Genomic DNA, 17768 nt, shown 5'->3' on the forward strand with positions numbered 1-17768 from the left:
TCTATTGAAATTCATGCGTTTAAAAACGCAAGCAAACGCATGTGCTTAAAAACGCATGCGTTTACATAGACAGCAATACGTTTTTTTGCGGCAAAAAAAACCTCTAGAAATTACTACATGTTGCATTTCCGCAACAAAATGCAAGCATAGAAACGACGCATGCATCGTCAAAACGCATGCAAAAAAATGCATGCGTTTTTTTGCGCTAAAATGCAGCGGCAAAAAACGCAAATGTGAAACCAGCCTTAGAAAGAAAAAGGGCAAAAACCAAACCAAAAATGGGCTGCATTATATCTGAGCCAGGTCTCATTCAGACGTCCGTACTTCTCACATGAGATCAGACTTTGCTCCAAATGTTGTCAGTTTTTCTGGTGCGTGGAGAGGAAGAAGAAAGCTTTCTCCACCTTCTCCAATGTGCCCGTCCCCATAGACTTCCATTACCAAAATTGGACGTCTCTCTGTCGATTTTCCGCAGACAGTTCTGTCCGTGAAAAATCTTGGACATGTGAATGGCTCCTTAGGCTATCCCAGGTACAAGTGCGGTCTGTGAAAACCATGCATGGCTCGCGTATGAGAAAATCGGATGTGTGAATGAGGACTCGGGCTGAACCATCGTCCCAGGACAGTCTAGAAGGCCGTCCTTCAATATAAAGATTCTTCTCCAAAGAGCCCACATTTTCAGCCTTTTTTCTTTACCTTTAAATTGGTCATTTTACGGAGTCTTTTCTTCTGTTTTTAGGGTTGCGTCAAGTTGAAATCACAAAGGCGTATATGGCTAAGCAGGCCGATGAAGTCTCGCTCCAGCAAGCTGATGTGGTTTTGGTCCTTCAGGAGGCAGATGGTAATAATATGGCCAGTGGGGGGGATTCACTGATCTGACCAGGAGGCGCTGGTTCTGGCACTGTGGGTCGGGATGGGGTGAAGAAAAGTGTTCTCGGAGTTTTTAGACTAATAACTAGGCCTTCATTCACGTCACAAAGCTTCCATCTTCTGCATAGATTTCTGGGGTCCCTCACTTGTCTTCACTTTGAATATGGGGCATGTGCTCTGCCCGCTCCCTGTTGTGAATTCTGTGGCTGAGTTCACTTCTGTGGTCACAAGTGGTATTGCAGTCTCTGGGCTTCCTCCCTCAGGTGTTTTGGTGAGCTCGTTGGCTGCCTTGCTATTTAGCTCCACCTGAGGCTGTCTTCCTTGCTCCTTGTCAATGTTCCAGTGTTGGATCTGAGCTACTGCATCTTTCCTTGGGCCTGCTGCTCTGCTAGATAAGTGCTTCTAGTTTGTTTTCTGTTTTTTCTGTCCAGCTTGCTATTAACTTTTGCTGGAAGCTCTGAGAAGCAAAGGGGTGCACCGCCGTGCTGTTAGTTCGGCACGGTGGGTCTTTTTGCCCCTTTGCGTGGTTTTCGTTTTAGGGTTTTTTGTAGACTGCATAGTTCTCTTTGCTATCCTCGCTCTGTCTAGAATATCGGGCCTCACTTTGCTGAATCTATTTCATTCCTACGTTTGTCTTTTCATCTTGCTAACAGTCATTATATGTGGGGGGCTGCCTATTCCTTTGGGGTATTTCTCTGAGGTAAGTCAGGCTTGTATTTCTATCTTCAGGCTAGTCAGCTCCTCAGGCAGTGCCGAGTTGCATAGGTAGTGATAGGCGCAATCCACTGCTGCTTATAGTTGTGTGAGGATAGATCAGGTACTGCAGTCTACAGAGATTCCACGTCTCAGAGCTCGTCCTATTATTTTTTTGGTTATTGCCAGATCTCTGTATGTGCGCTGATTACTGCACGCTGTGTTGCCTGATTGCCAGCCATAACAGTACAAGGAGCCACACCAATGATTCCCAATAGAGGGAAAAAAGAAATCCTGACATCATTTTTTTTTCTTAGCTCTGTCTTCAGTCTTTTTTTTCCCCTAGACATTAGAGTGCTTCAGGACACAGCTGTGGACATGGATATTCAGGCTCTGTGCTCCTCAATGGATAATCTCGTTGTAAATGTACAAAAGATTCAAGATACTATTGATCAGAAATCGATGCTAGAACCAAGAATTCCGATTCCTGATTTGTTTTTTGGTGACAGAACTAAGTTCCTGAGCTTCAGAAATAATTGTAAGCTATTTTTGGCCTTGAAACCTCATTCTTCTGGTAATCCTATTCAACAGGTTTTGATTATTATTTCTTTTTTGCGCGGCGACCCACAGGACTGGGCGTTTTCTCTTGCACCAGGAGATTCTGCATTGAGTAATGTTGATGCATTTTTCCAGGCGCTGGGATTGCTTTACGATGAGCCTAATTCAGTGGATCAGGCTGAGAAAAATCTGCTGGCTTTATGCCAGGGTCAGGATGATGTAGAAGTATATTGTCAGAAATTTAGGAAGTGGTCAGTACTCACTCTGTGGAATGAATCTGCACTAGCGGCTTTGTTCAGAAAGGGTCTCTCTGAAGCTCTTAAGGATGTAATGGTGGGATTTCCTATGCCTGCTGGTTTGAATGAGTCTATGTCCTTGGCCATTCAGATCGGTCGTCGCTTGCGCGAGCGTAAATCTGTGCACCATCTGGCGGTATTGTCTGAGAGTAAATTTGAGCCTATGCAGTGCGACAGGACTATGACTAAAGTAGAACGGCAAGAACACAGACGTCTGAACAGACTGTGTTTCTATTGTGGTGATTCTACTCATGCTATTTCTAATTGTCCTAAACGCACTAGGCGGTTCGATAGCTCTGCCGTTATTGGTACTGTACAGTCCAAATTCCTTTTGTCCATTACCTTAATGTGCTCTTTGTCATCGTATTCTGTCATGGCGTTTGTGGATTCAGGCGCTGCCCTGAATCTGATGGATTTGGATTATGCTAAACGTTGTGGATTTTTCTTGGAGCCTTTGCGGTGTCCTATTCCGTTGAGAGGAATTGATGCTACACCTTTGGCCAAGAATAAGCCTCAGTACTGGGCCCAGCTGACCATGTGCATGGCTCCTGCACATCAGGAAGTTATTCGCTTTCTGGTACTGCATAATTTGCATGATGTGGTCGTGTTGGGGTTGCCATGGCTGCAAACCCATAATCCAGTATTGGATTGGAACTCTATGTCGGTAACCAGCTGGGGTTGTCAGGGAGTACATGGTGATGTTCCATTTTTGTCTATTTCGTCATCCATTCCTTCTGACATCCCAGAGTTCTTGTCGGACTTTCAGGATGTATTTGTAGAGTCCAAGTCTGATGCCCTACCTCCGCATAGGAATTGTGATTGTGCTATCGATTTGATTCCTGGTAGTAAATTCCCTAAGGGTCGTTTATTTAATTTGTCCGTACCTGAACACACCGCTATGCGCAGTTATGTGAAGGAGTCCCTGGAGAAGGGACATATTCGCCCATCGTCGTCACCATTGGGAGCAGGGTTCTTTTTTGTAGCCAAGAAGGATGGTTCGCTAAGACCGTGTATTGATTACCGCCTTCTTAATGAGATCACTGTTAAGTTTCAGTATCCCTTGCCATTGATTTCTGACTTGTTTGCTCGGATTAAGGGGGCTAGTTGGTTTACTAAGATTGATCTTCGTGGTGCGTATAATCTGGTGAGAATCAGGCAGGGAGATGAATGGAAAACGGCATTTAATACGCCCGAGGGTCATTTTGAGTATCTGGTGATGCCGTTCGGACTTGCCAATGCTCCATCTGTTTTTCAGTCTTTTATGCATGACATTTTCCGTGAGTATCTGGATAAATTCCTGATTGTTTACTTGGATGACATTTTGATCTTCTCGGATGATTGGGAGTCTCATGTGAAGCAAGTCAGAATGGTTTTCCAGGTACTGCGTGCTAATTCTTTGTTTGTGAAGGGATCAAAGTGTCTCTTCGGTGTGCAGAAAGTTTCATTTTTGGGGTTCATCTTTTCCCCTTCTACTATCGAGATGGATCCGGTTAAGGTTCAGGCCATCCAGGATTGGACTCAGCCGACATCTCTAAAAAGTCTGCAGAAATTCCTGGGCTTTGCTAATTTTTATCGTCGCTTCATCTGTAATTTTTCTAGCATTGCCAGACCATTGACCGATTTGACCAAGAAGGGTGCTGATTTGGTTAATTGGTCTTCTGCTGCCGTGGAAGCTTTTCAGGAGTTGAAGCGTCGTTTTTGCTGTGCCCCTGTGTTGTGTCAACCTGATGTTTCTCTTCCGTTCCAGGTCGAGGTTGATGCTTCTGAGATTGGTGCAGGGGCGGTTTTGTCACAGAGAGGTTCTGGTTGCTCAGTGTTCAAACCATGTGCTTTCTTTTCCAGGAAATTTTCTGCTGCTGAGCGTAATTATGATGTGGGCAACCGAGAGTTGCTGGCCATGAAGTGGGCATTCGAGGAGTGGCGTCATTGGCTTGAGGGTGCTAAGCATCGCGTGGTGGTTTTGACTGATCATAAGAACCTTACTTATCTTGAGTCTGCCAAGCGCTTGAATCCTAGACAGGCCCGTTGGTCGTTGTTTTTTGCTCGTTTTGATTTTGTGATTTCATACCTTCCGGGCTCTAAAAATGTGAAGGCGGATGCTCTGTCTAGGAGTTTTGTGCCCGACTCTCCGGGGTTATCTGAGCCGGCGAGTATCCTCAAGGAAGGAGTCATTGTGTCTGCCATCTCCCCTGATTTGCGGAGAGTGTTGCAGAAATTTCAGGCTAATAAACCTGATCGTTGTCCGGCCGAGAAACTGTTCGTCCCTGATAGGTGGACTAGTAAAGTTATCTCTGAACTTCATTGTTCGGTGCTGGCCGGTCATCCAGGAATCTTTGGTACCAAGGAGTTGGTTGCTAGATCCTTCTGGTGGCCGTCTCTGTCACGGGATGTGCGTGCTTTTGTGCAGTCCTGTGGAATTTGTGCTAGGGCTAAGCCCTGCTGTTCACGTGCCAGTGGGTTGCTTTTGCCCTTGCCGGTCCCGAAGAGGCCTTGGACACATATTTCGATGGATTTCATTTCTGACCTTCCCGTTTCTCAAAAAATGTCGGTCATTTGGGTGGTCTGTGATCGCTTTTCTAAAATGGTCCATCTGGTGCCCTTGGTTAAATTGCCTTCCTCCTCTGATTTGGTGCCTTTGTTCTTCCAGCATGTGGTTCGTTTGCATGGCATTCCTGAGAATATTGTTTCTGACAGAGGTTCCCAGTTTGTCTCGAGGTTCTGGCGAGCCTTTTGTGGTAGGATGGGCATTGACCTATCTTTCTCCTCGGCCTTCCATCCTCAGACTAATGGCCAAACCGAATGAACCAATCAGACCTTGGAAACATATCTGAGATGTTTTGTTTCCGCTGACCAGGATGATTGGGTGTCATTTTTGCCGTTGGCTGAGTTCGCCCTTAATAATCGGGCCAGCTCGGCTACCTTGGTCTCTCCATTTTTCTGCAATTCTGGGTTCCATCCTCGTTTCTCTTCAGGACAGGTTGAGTCTTCGGACTGTCCTGGTGTGGATTCTGTGGTGGACAGGTTGCAGCAGATCTGGACTCAGGTAGTGGACAATTTGACCTTGTCCCAGGAGAAGGCTCAGCTTTTCGCTAATCGCAGACGCCGTGTGGGACCCCGACTTCGTGTTGGGGATCTGGTTTGGTTATCTTCTCGTCATATTCCTATGAAGGTTTCCTCTCCTAAATTTAAACCTCGTTTTATTGGTCCGTATAGGATTTCTGAGATTCTCAATCCGGTGTCTTTTCGTCTGACCCTCCCAGACTCCTTTTCCATACATAATGTATTCCATAGGTCGTTGTTGAGGAGATACGTGGCACCTATGGTTCCATCTGTGGAGCCTCCTGCCCCTGTTTTGGTGGAGGGGGAATTGGAGTATATTGTGGAGAAGATTTTGGATTCTCGTGTCTCTAGACGGAAACTCCAGTATCTGGTCAAATGGAAGGGTTATGCTCAGGAAGATAATTCCTGGGTTTTTGCCTCTGATGTCCATGCCCCAGATCTTGTTCGTGCCTTTCATATGGTTCATCCTGGTCGGCCTGGGGGTTCTGGTGAGGGTTCGGTGACCCCTCCTCAAGGGGGGGGGGTACTGTTGTGAATTCTGTGGCTGAGTTCACTTCTGTGGTCACAAGTGGTATTGCAGTCTCTGGGCTTCCTCCCTCAGGTGTTTTGGTGAGCTCGTTGGCTGCCTTGCTATTTAGCTCCACCTGAGTCTGTCTTCCTTGCTCCTTGTCAATGTTCCAGTGTTGGATCTGAGCTACTGCATCTTTCCTTGGGCCTGCTGCTCTGCTAGATAAGTGCTTCTGGTTTGTTTTCTGTTTTTTCTGTCCAGCTTGCTATTAACTTTTGCTGGAAGCTCTGAGAAGCAAGGGGGTGCACCGCCGTGCTGTTAGTTCGGCACGGTGGGTCTTTTTGCCCCTTTGCGTGGTTTTCGTTTTAGGGTTTTTTGTAGACTGCATAGTTCTCTTTGCTATCCTCGCTCTGTCTAGAATATCGGGCCTCACTTTGCTGAATCTATTTCATTCCTACGTTTGTCTTTTCATCTTGCTAACAGTCATTATATGTGGGGGGCTGCCTATTCCTTTGGGGTATTTCTCTGAGGTAAGTCAGGCTTGTATTTCTATCTTCAGGCTAGTCAGCTCCTCAGGCAGTGCCGAGTTGCATAGGTAGTGATAGGCGCAATCCACTGCTGCTTATAGTTGTGTGAGGATAGATTAGGTACTGCAGTCTACAGAGATTCCACGTCTCAGAGCTCGTCCTATTGTTTTTGGTTATTGCCAGATCTCTGTATGTGCGCTGATTACTGCACGCTGTGTTGCCTGATTGCCAGCCATAACAGCTCCCTCTTGGAAACTCCTGGTGAACCATTTGGCTGTGGCAGGTATCTGCCAATCAGTGGTGAGCTCATGACTATGGAGGACTACCTGGCAGCAGTTTACTAGTCCTCCAGTGATAATCTCCTGCTGATTAAAACTGTGATTTTTATCAAAACTGCAGCAAGCAGCCCAGTAAGTGACACATGACTAGAATCGGGGGCTGCTTTGTAAGTGGAACAAACCTATTGACTGCTTCCTTTTCAGAACACACCGTGCAGTATACATTCTGGATTCTCCCGGTTTGGCACACGAGTGCTGATCCACTTTGAAGATGGAGATCTGACAATTAATTGATGTAAATCCTTTTTTTTTTTTTCAGGTTGGTATCAGGGGGAGAGATTACGAGATGGGGAGAGGGGCTGGTTTCCTCAAGGTTGTGCCAAGGAAATCACTAGCCAGGTGGCGGTGGAACGTAATGTGAAACGGATGGAGAGACTGAGGATTGAGACCGACGTGTAGACGAAGCGCGAGGAGACCAGACGGTAACACGACCATCACCATCGGTGCTTCTCCGCGAGGCGTTGTGCTCACAATCTCCGGAGGAATGTCATTCCTGTTCACGGAACTCCGCCAAACGTTTTCACAGTTTAATCTATACGTGAAGAATTCTGCAAACTTACTCTCCCAGGACTGGACTCGGTGCTGCACCCCCCACTCGCCCTCCGGCGGAGACCCTCTGGTGTATACAGTCCTGCTGGGATCCTCGTTATCCGATAGCCGCATTCTTAAAAGTATTTTGTTTTCAAATTATATTTTTGCATTTTTCAAGGTTTCTTTTTTTGTACTTTTTAATGTTTTTTTTTTTTTAACATAAAAATGTAAATGTATTTTGTCGTGTTGCCAAAGTCTGTGCGCCTTGTACGGATCCATGATGAATGGCACGTTGCCAGTGATGGACGCTCGCTCTCCGCCTCCGATAGGAATCTTCCATGGATCTTCTCATTTATTTGTAAATATTTACACGTTTGATAGAATCAGTGTGGAGTAAATACAGATTGTGTCCGTGTTATTACACCGCAATTGTCCGCTCCATCTCCCATCACTTCCTATACAATGGTGGAGGATTCTAGCCCCCCACCCACGTTAGAGGCTTATTTCAGGGGTGTGAGGCTCGTTATCTCCCACCTTACATGGCATCAAACGCTTATAGTCTCTGGGTATGACTTGGTCTGTGTTAATATTCCTTCCTCCCCCTCTTCTCTCATTCCTGTACATTTAGAAAGCATCCAACCCCATATTACCTGCATGGCCGCTCCTCGGTGAGGGTCTCCCAGGCCCTATAGACACATTAATATCTAAAGACGGGGGTGCTTTTGTTTTGTTCATTAGTAATGAGACAATGTCCACCTTTTGTATGTTAGATTTAGTTATTCTAACATTTACTCTCTGCGGAAGAAATACAACTTTCTAATACTTTTTATCAGTTTTTATTTCCCTTAATTACAAGCAGATCAGCGGGGGTCTGTGCACTGAAAACCCCCACCAATTGCTTATATCCTAGCCCCCCACCCCATTCATAGTGCAGCTCAGGGACCGGAGGGCACATAGAATTCAATAGAAGTCAATAGGCTTTGTAACTAATCTCATCCATTGAATCTGTACTCCGGGCACACTGTTCAGGGGTCTATTGAGTGATTGATGGGGGTCTCAGGATTTTGCTCTGCTTGTAATTATACGGGCGATGAAATATGAAAAAAAAAACATGTTTTTAAATGTTTATGCCCACAGCCACCACTAGAGGGAGCTAATGAGCTTACTGCATACTGTTGTATTATAGCGCCGAATGTATGCAGGGAGCTCCCTCTAGTGGTGGCTCGTGACACTGCTGCATTATTAAACTGGTTTGCTTTCAGCCGGTGATGGAGTTTGTCTACGGTCCCCGATTTCATGACTTGAAATTCCTCCTGGTCGTCCTACTTTTGTTTATGTTGTTTATGTAGAATTTGTTTTCAACCCATGTACGTAAAATCCTTTAAATAAAAACAGATGTATCAAAAACGATAACTGAAGCTTCCATTAATATGGCGTTAATAACCTTTATAGCGGTGGCGCCCCATGTAGGTTTGTGGGTATGCGGTATCCATTGCTGTCACTGCTTGTATACACATATTCATGCGTCTGTGTTATATGTATATCATTGATGGAGATTTGGACAGAGGTGACGGCTGTATGAAGGTCATCGGGATACCGGAGAGGAAAGCGCTGGAAACTGCCGAAATGTAAGTGCTGATCTGCCGTTATATATACGATTCTTCTATGTTTCACTGCTCTTTACCTTCGCTCCGTCAGGGCACAGTTATCAGCAACTTCAGTGCAGTGATCTTTCCATCCACCGTGCTTTACCCTACAGCTCTGATTGCTGCACTTGCTAAGTATTTAAACAAAGAAAGTTTTACAATGGTAACTCGTGTGCAATTATTATTATTTTTTTTTTAATAATTATTCCATCTTTATATAAAATGCTGCATCACCTAGGAGGAGTGGTAAAGTTACCACTTTTCGACCATAAGTCGGTTTTGATGGAATAATGCAAACTTTTTATTGCATACAAACCACAATTGTTAAAAGTTTCTTTTTGGAATTTTTACTCATGTGAGCTAGCGAGTTGAATGGCTCGCCATATATGTAACGGACATCGAATTTGCAATCTAGCTGCGCAGATGAGCCTGCAATTATAAAGACTTAAAAATTTTATGTTCAGTAAATCAGAAAGTCAGCATTTAAAGACCTGAGGTCCAATATATCAAGTGAATAAATTGTTACACTTAACGATCATGGTCAGGTGTGAACAGGAGCAATGTTGAACTGCTATATCTAAAAGTGAACACAAGGTGGCAGCAGTGCATCATTTTTTTATTATCTGTTTTTCTGTGAAAACTCCACTACAAAAAATTGTGGTGTTTGTATGATTATTAGGGAGTCTTCTCGTCACATATTGGTTCCTCCTTATAATGTTGAACTCCACTTTTTTTTTTTCACACTACCACAATTAGGAGCGATTTGCAAGTACGAGACGTGTTACATTCCGCTGAATTAAGGTGCAGTATACTAAATGACAAACTTTCTTTATCTCTGCTTATAGGGAAAGAATTTACTGTGAGGTCTTTATCTCCTTCAGTATATGGAGGTGAGCACCAGTCAATGTTAAAAAAAATGTCAAATAATAATATTACCCAGTGCACCCTTTGTGTAATAGGTGGATAAAAGTAATCATTTTATATAAAATCTGATTATATCATAAAACACGTGCTGTTGCTTAGTTCTAGTCCTCCCTTTCTGTAGATGTAATTTTCTTGCCCAGATGTAGAATCTTGCATTCCTCCCTGTTAAATACCATTGTATTAGTGGTTGCTCATTTGTCAAGCTCATCTAGATCCTTCTGAATCCTTTCTGCCTTCTCTAGTATTAGCGATCCCTCCTAGCTTTGCACACTTGGTGTGTTTGGCCTCCATACTGATAGAACATATGGGCACTTTATACATTTATGTCTCTATGTACAAATGATGCCATACCTAAATGTCAGCACTAGATGGCAGTGTGATACAACTTTTTATAGGCAGTCTCCAAATCCTTTGCTTTCTCAGTCAGGAGCATGTTTCCTATACACTGTATACCAGGCCGCAGTACCTTAGTAGTAATTGCTTAGAGAACCTGTCGTAACTAGAGATGGGCGAACCCGACCAGTAAAGTTCGGCATCCGTACGGAACATCTACTGTTCGGGCACGGACTTCACCAGGAAACAAAATGGCGCTGCTCACTGCACATGTGCAGATTGGAATCTCTGCTAGGTGACGATGACAACAGTCTGCGCCATTTTGCTGGAGATCGACCCACAGTTTCGACCCAATTTTTTTACTACAGGAAGCCATTAAATCAAATCAGTTATAACAGGGCCATTGTGGCCACACCTTTACTTTAACAGGTTAAATCATGATGTCGGATTCACTTTAAGTATTTGCAAGCCGGAACTGAAAACAAAAGGGGGAAAAAAAGTCATAAAATTGACGTTCTGCAGTTTCGGGTGGTAAGGCCAGTCTCACACGTCCAGATAATTCCGGTACCGAAAAAATCGGTACCGGAATTATCCATGTCCGTGAGCTCACGTAGGCCATCCGTGTGGCACACGTGTGCCGACTGGGTACCACACGGAGCGTGCAGGAGACAGCGCTAGAGATAAGCCCTGTCCCCTGCATCTGGTGCTGAAGCCGCCATTCATATTTTCTCTCCAGCAGCGTTCGCTGGAAAGAAGATACGAAAAAACATTTTAAAAAATGATTTTTTATGTTTTAAATAAAGATCCCTGTCTCCACCCCCCTCCCACCCCCTGTGCGCCCGCCTGCTGTTAATAAAATACATGGGGTGGAGCCGCATATTCATGACTGTAATGGGCGGCACCACGTGACCGCTCATAAAGGAGAAGGTGCGGTGAGGAGAGGACACTGCGAGGGAGCCGGGTGAGTATTTTATTAACAGCGGGCGGGTGCACAGGGGGTGGGAGGGGGGTGGGGACAGGGATCTTTATTTTAAACACAAAAAAAATTAACAAAAAGGATTTTCCATATCTTCTTTCCAGCGAATGCTGCTGGAGAGAAGATATGAATGGCGGCTTCAGCACCATGTGGGGGGGGACAGCGCTTACTGTAGCGCTGTCTCCTGCATGGCACATGGACTGCACACGGACTACGTCCGTGTGCGGTACGTGTTTTACACGGACCCATTGACTTTAATGGGTCCGTGTAATACGTGCGCTCCCACGAACACTGACATGTCTCCGTGTTTTTCAAACGGACACACGGTCCATGAAAACACGCTGACATGTGCAGAGACACATTGATTTCAATGTGTCTACGTGAGTCAGTGTCTCCGGTACGTGAGGAAACTGTCACCTCATGTACCGGAGCCACTGATGTGTGAAACCGGCCTAAAGTAGTGTTTTTATGCTACCACAGTCCAGCTTTAGGGGTATGTTCACACTATTTTTGTTGTGTGTTTTTTATTTTTTTTTTCTTCTTCGCGTGTCTGCTTTGTGGAATATCTGAAAAAGTGCTGGGAAAATGTTTCAAAGCCTCTTCTTATTTATTTCTATGTAAAAAGGATTTGCTATCCATCTTTTTTTGTAATCAATGGGAAGGCCCAAAAATAAAAAAACGCCTGGAAGATGCCTGAGTGTAGTTTTGAGCATGTTGTACAGGTTTTGTTTCTTTCTCTTTTGCCTAAAATAGTTGCTAGTGTTTTATTCATTGTTTAAGGATTAAAAAAAGTCAGAAAATTGCTCCAAAACACACATTTAAAGAAAATGCCTATGAATCTATAACAAAAAAAAAAATCCTTAAAAGAAAAAAAAAAACCCTCTGGTATTTCCTGACGCGGTTTATAAAAAAAAAAAAAAAAAAAAAGTCTTCATGTGAACACAGTCTTAAGACCGTAAAGAAATGCGAAATGCAATGTTAACACTGCAGATTTTCGTGTCTTTGGAAATATGCCATATCTCGTGCATGCAGCAGTTAAAAAAAGAAAAAAAAAAAGCGTTTTCCTATAGGCGGCCAATAACTGTGTGAAAGAAGCCTGAAAAAAATCTGCACCAGAGGATAATACAGGTCAAAAACAATCTCATTCACTTGCCCGTCGCTGTAGCCAGCCCCTTCAGGGTGGAAAAACCCTTTAAAATAAATAAATAAAATATAAGAAGTAAATTCTGCAGCCTGCTCAGCTACTCCCTGGAGGGGCCTGACTTCTCCAGACCCCTGGCAAACACCACTGCCCGCTCCGGCGGTCTTATTCCGGCACATAGACGCTCTATTATGAGAAGTTGGATCGCCAGACTAACCCTTTGTTCACATGGAGTAACTGTAAATTTTTGTGTTTTCACGGTGACCACTAGATGGCAGCACAGCAGTCAATGATGCAGACAGAGGAAAAAAAATGTCCCATGAGGCCGCGGGGTTACATAAAATGGTTGTTATTAAGATCACATCGCATTCCAAGTAATCGCTTCATTCCAAACAAGTGAAAAAGTATAAATTATGTAACGACCTCAGGATTGCTAAACACAGTACATACATACAGACGGTTCTCCGGTGACCTACACAGGTTATACGCAGCTTCCTAAATATACATCACGGGATTCCTCTCCACAAATAGTACTCAAGAAATATACTGAAAATGCATTTAGAGTGGTGGAAGGATCCGAGCAAGACGACGCGGTGACGATGGGTTTGCAGAATCTCATCGGTGACCATGTGCAACTCGTTTTGTGTTCAGTATGGGCCTGGATTTGGTTGAAAACTCTCAAAGGGAATCTGTCACCTGTTTTTTGCTACCCCATCCTGAGAGCAGCATAATGTAGGGCCAGAGATCCTGACTCCAGCGATGTATCACTTACTGGGCTGCTTGCTGTCCCCTGTCTTCTCTGCTGCAGATCTACCAGTTCTCTGAATGCTGAGCTCTGTATAACTCCGCCCACACCACCGATTGTCAGCTTTCTGCCTATGCAGAGTGTACACAAAGCTACAAATCAGTGGTGTGAGCGGGGTCATACAGAGCTCTTGAATATGGAAGACTACCTGCCAGATTATTACTAAAGGGCTGGTAATCCCGCCAATAAAAGTGATTTTATAAAAAAATACAGTAAGTGACACATCGCTGGAATCAGTAAAATACTTTGAAAAGTCGTTTCTTTTTTTGCGCAACACAAAGCTGAATCTTAATGAATCTGCCCCTCTGTCTCTACATCACGCTGCTGTCGGATTAGGTCAGTCCGCTCCTCAATTACAGAGAAATCTGCATATGATTTGATATGCAAATGAGGCTGACAAACTATTTGTAGATCTGAACCCTCTGTGACGGAGGCTTCAGATCTACCATAGTCTTTGAGCCACATTTGCAAATCAATCAAACGCTGATTTCTCTGTAACAGAGGAGCGGACTGGCCATGTAAAGGTACTGCCGGACTTGTGTTTGAAAAGCCAACATGCACATATAATGTGAGGGATGACCGTCCCTTTAAAATATTTAACAGTGCCCCTTGGAGGTGGAATAGGCCTGCTCCTTTTACAATTGTCTCTACCTTTAGATTCTGAATTTATCATGGGCGACACTTGTGTCTAACTGTGCAACATAGATCCAGTGTTTTATCTTATGGCAACATATTTGTCAGCAGCACAACGCTCTGTCCTGTTTGTCTGGGCGATGCCTTTTGGGTCTCCATGCACATGTCCTTAAAGGGGACTTTGATATTACTTACCATTTAGGGTACGTCATCAATATGAAGTTAGCAGGCCTTGTGCGCTGCAGGAGGTACGGAGTGTACTGAAGTGAATGGGGGCTGAGCTGTCGGACCCCAGAATCCCCGACTCCTTATTTCGGGCAGAGTGCAGTACCTACCTGCTGACAGCTGATCGGTGGGGGCGCTAAGTGTCTGACGATACCTTTGTGTGTAGAAAAGCTTTAGCGCATGCTTTGATGTGTTTTTTTTTTTTCTGGCAGATTTATAGAGAATCTTCCCCCAAACACTACAGCATCCCATACTGCCCTATGGCTGCCGTATTACAGCTCCATATCCCCGAGCCTTAGGCGGCTTTACACATTCTGTATGGACAGACACATCGTAGTTCTGGATTCCTTCTCGGCTTCTGAGCGTACATTGTTTCATCACATCTGCTGATTATATTAAAAATAATAACATAGTACCTCCTCATTATTACATCCTGCACCCGGTGGCCCTCGGCAATAGAAAGGCCACAATATCCACCGCGGTCACTGATTATTCGGGCCCCTTCTTTGCGGAGATGGTTTTTAGGGGCAATTTCTTCTATAACCATTTTTTTTTTCAAGTATTGTAAAGCACCAAATTACATTCTACACATTTCCGTCCTTTAAATTGATGACTCCTCCCCCTAAAATACGTTACACGACTTATTTTTGCTGCCTTTCCTACCATGGATCTGTTCCTGGGAAAGCTGGGTGGCAACCAATGGCCTCCGATGCATCTGTCACACATCTTTCTTACGGTTTTGTCCTGGATACACAGTGATTTTATAAAAAGCAGATTTGCCTTGCAGGAGCCTGGGTGATCCAGACTGGCACAGTCACCCAGCTTTCTTGGCATCCTGCATGTATATTTCCATAGTCTCCGCTCCCATGGTGGTGGCTAATTAGAGCTGTAAATGATCACATCTGCCCCAGAGGCTGTGGGACGACCATATGGGTTGCCGTCCAGCGCTCCCATAGACAGATCTCATGGTTACACGGATAGATTTGGACATGGCGAGACATCAAAAACCTCAGACACGACAGTCGTTTGATGCAGTTTGTAGGCCATATGGTCACCAGACGCGTACGACCCTTTGGCTGCGTCTTCAAGAACCTTTCTCATAAATAAGTCAACATAAATAGACTTCTTAACTATGTGACAGGCAAACAAGTCTGAAATAGGAATGATCAAGACAAAAATGTCACTTGACCCCTAAAAAAAAAACAAAAAACAAAGACAAAGTGTCTTCAAGGATCTGACGCCTCGAATTCAAATATTGCAGCTAATTGAACACAAATGAGGATTGTGTATCCACAGCCATTCAGTCTCCGGGCACGAGACCTCAGGGGTTGACCATTGCTCCACCGCAGAAACTCTCCGTGTCATTGACGGATCAGGGCTAGAAAATGGAAATGTTAAGGCTGAGCCATGACATGTGAGTCTTCTTCGTGGTCTCCATGTTGTATGGTCAGCCTCGATAACGACCATTGCTTCTACTCCTCCAGAATCTTGGTCTCTCCAGTATGGATATAAATGAATATTGTCTCATTGATGGTGGGTTTATGGCGGCACCTGCACGGGATTTTACTCCTGGGCTGAGGCTATGGCCGATGTTTACTTGAATGTATTAAATGTCTAGCTGAAGATCGATGTGATGGTCGAGGATGGGCGTCTGTAAGCCAAAAGAGAGGAGACGGGGTATTATCAATGGTTCAATAACACAAAAAGGTCTTTATTACAGAAGTTTTAAAAATCTGGACTAAATTCCGATGACAAGCTCCGAGTAAGGCTAGTTATGTTATGTGACTAAAAAAAAAAAAATAACCATCATTGTAATTTTTATTTCATAAATCAATAGTGCACACGAAAATAAGCAATGAAAACCTATTTTTCCATTTCTGCGAGAGATGACAGATGGTGCTTGTAAAGTTCTATGGAGGAGGAAGAGCAGATTCAAACATTCTAAGCCAGTTTTTTTGTGACAAAAAAAAGTGCAGTTCCACAATTGTTTGTTTTTTGTTTTTACCATGTTCACTAAATGAGAGAACTGACCTGCCATTATGATTCTCCAGGTCATTACGAGTTCGTAGACACCAAACATGTCTAGGTTCTGTTTTATTTAAGTTGTGAAAAAAAAATCCAAAGTTTGCAAAAAAAAAAAACAAAGCATATTCCAAGACCTGTAGCGTCTCCATTTTTCGTGATCTGGGACTGAGTGAGGGTTTATTTTTTGCGCGCCAAGATGATGTTTTTATTGATACCATATTGCGTTAGATACCATGTTTTGATCACCTGTTATTGCATTTTATTGCAATGTTGCGGCAACCCAAAAATACATAATTTTGGCATTTTTCTTTTTTTCTCATTTTTCACATATTTTGATAGATCAGGCGGTTCTGAACTCGACGATACCAAATGTGTATTTTTTTTTTTATTATTTTGAATGGGGCGATTTAAACTTTAAGATTATTTAAAATAATAAAATAACTTCTTTTTTTACTTTTCTCTTTCTTCAACAGTCTCCATGGGAAACAAGAAGCTGTGATCATTCGATCGCCTATGCTACACGTAGCAGAGCTTCAGCCCTGCTCTGTGTAGCTAAAATGATCATGTGCTATGAGTGACAGACACAGGGGTCTACTGCCGACCCGCCCCGTTGTCATGCCAACCCATCTGCGACCCCTGGTTATGTTACACAGGCGCGGATGGGCGGGGTTTGTGACGCGCTTCTGGCGCAAACATGTTGAATGCTGCAGTCAATCTCTGACACTGACACTTAACATGTTAGTTAACAGCCGTGGCTGGATCGGGACTCCACCCGCGGCTGTTAGAGGCACATGTCAGCTGATGTAATCTGACATGTGCCAGAAAGCATGACATGTATACACGTTAAAGGTCGTTTAAGGGGTTAAAAAAGGCACTTTTTACCCAGTGTTTTCCTGCCAAAACATTAGGATTTGCAGTAGAATTTTCTGCTGTGAATACTGAATGTTTGCACAGTTCTCCGTAGATGTTTATAAGCAACAACCGTTATCTTTCTATAATGGGAAAAATCTCTATCCACTGCAGACAGATTTTACCCATAATTTAAGACTGATCAGTCCTGGTGGAGAAAGAAGCAAATTTCTCTAATAAGATAAACTTTTGTAATATATTTTCACATGTACTATTAATTTATATAATTAAAAAAATAAAATTGGTTAACTTTTGAAAAGGACCTTTCACTTGATTTTTTTTTTATATAAGCGGAGTACCTCCTCCAGTTGCCGATACGCTGCTGATTCTGGAACAGTTTTTTTTTTTATTTTTCTGTTATAGCCCCCAGTAATATAAATGCAAATTTTCACTTTAGCCAACTGGGCGTATACCACTCTGAGTGCAACAGTGTTTTGATTGGCCGGCATCAGAGGAGAAAAAGCAGTTCTGTGGTACACGCCCAGTGGAAAAATATGCATCGTTATAAGTGCGGCGCACAGAAGAGGAAGAACACTGCAGCGGCATTTGTAAGAGGTACACTATCTAAATAATAAATAATCCAAAAAAAAATAGCATATTTAAGGTACCAGAGAACTAAACACTTGGCAATAAAGGGATTACTCTTGAATCCTCACCACTGTTGTCAATGTGAATGGTTTAATTTTGCAGATCAGTCAACTTTTTATATTATTTATATAAACTTTTATGTTAAAAGGTACAGTATACAGTTTGTGTATTTAATATACCGT

General features: G+C 43.6%; 2 protein-coding genes across 6 annotated transcripts in view; one reads left to right on the forward strand and one right to left on the reverse strand.

Annotated features, from left to right (window-relative positions):
• ARHGEF16 (Rho guanine nucleotide exchange factor 16) overlaps positions 1 to 8794 on the forward strand; it is a 105090-nt gene extending 96296 nt beyond the window's left edge. For 3 of the 4 annotated variants that reach the window (XM_069741856.1, XM_069741857.1, XM_069741859.1), the window contains 2 exons: positions 740 to 841; positions 7110 to 8794. In XM_069741856.1, the coding sequence (XP_069597957.1) occupies positions 740 to 841; positions 7110 to 7249 (242 nt within the window). In that variant the 3' untranslated portion in view covers positions 7250 to 8794. Of the gene's footprint in view, positions 1 to 475; positions 842 to 7109 lie in introns of those variants that run through there. The other variant, XM_069741858.1, reaches the window with a different exon arrangement.
• A 3940-nt stretch (positions 8795 to 12734) lies between these two features.
• Positions 12735 to 17768, reverse strand: part of MEGF6 (multiple EGF like domains 6) — a 506198-nt gene continuing 501164 nt past the window's right edge. Inside the window, exon 39 of one of the 2 annotated variants that reach the window (XM_069741497.1) lies at positions 12735 to 15715. In XM_069741497.1, coding sequence (XP_069597598.1) covers positions 15645 to 15715 — 71 coding nt within the window. In that variant the 3' untranslated portion in view covers positions 12735 to 15644. The remainder of the gene's footprint in view (positions 15716 to 17768) is intronic. The other variant, XM_069741498.1, reaches the window with a different exon arrangement.

The sequence above is a fragment of the Ranitomeya imitator genome, chromosome 10 (genome assembly GCF_032444005.1).
Source record: "Ranitomeya imitator isolate aRanImi1 chromosome 10, aRanImi1.pri, whole genome shotgun sequence".
NCBI classification, from domain to species: domain Eukaryota; kingdom Metazoa; phylum Chordata; class Amphibia; order Anura; family Dendrobatidae; genus Ranitomeya; species Ranitomeya imitator.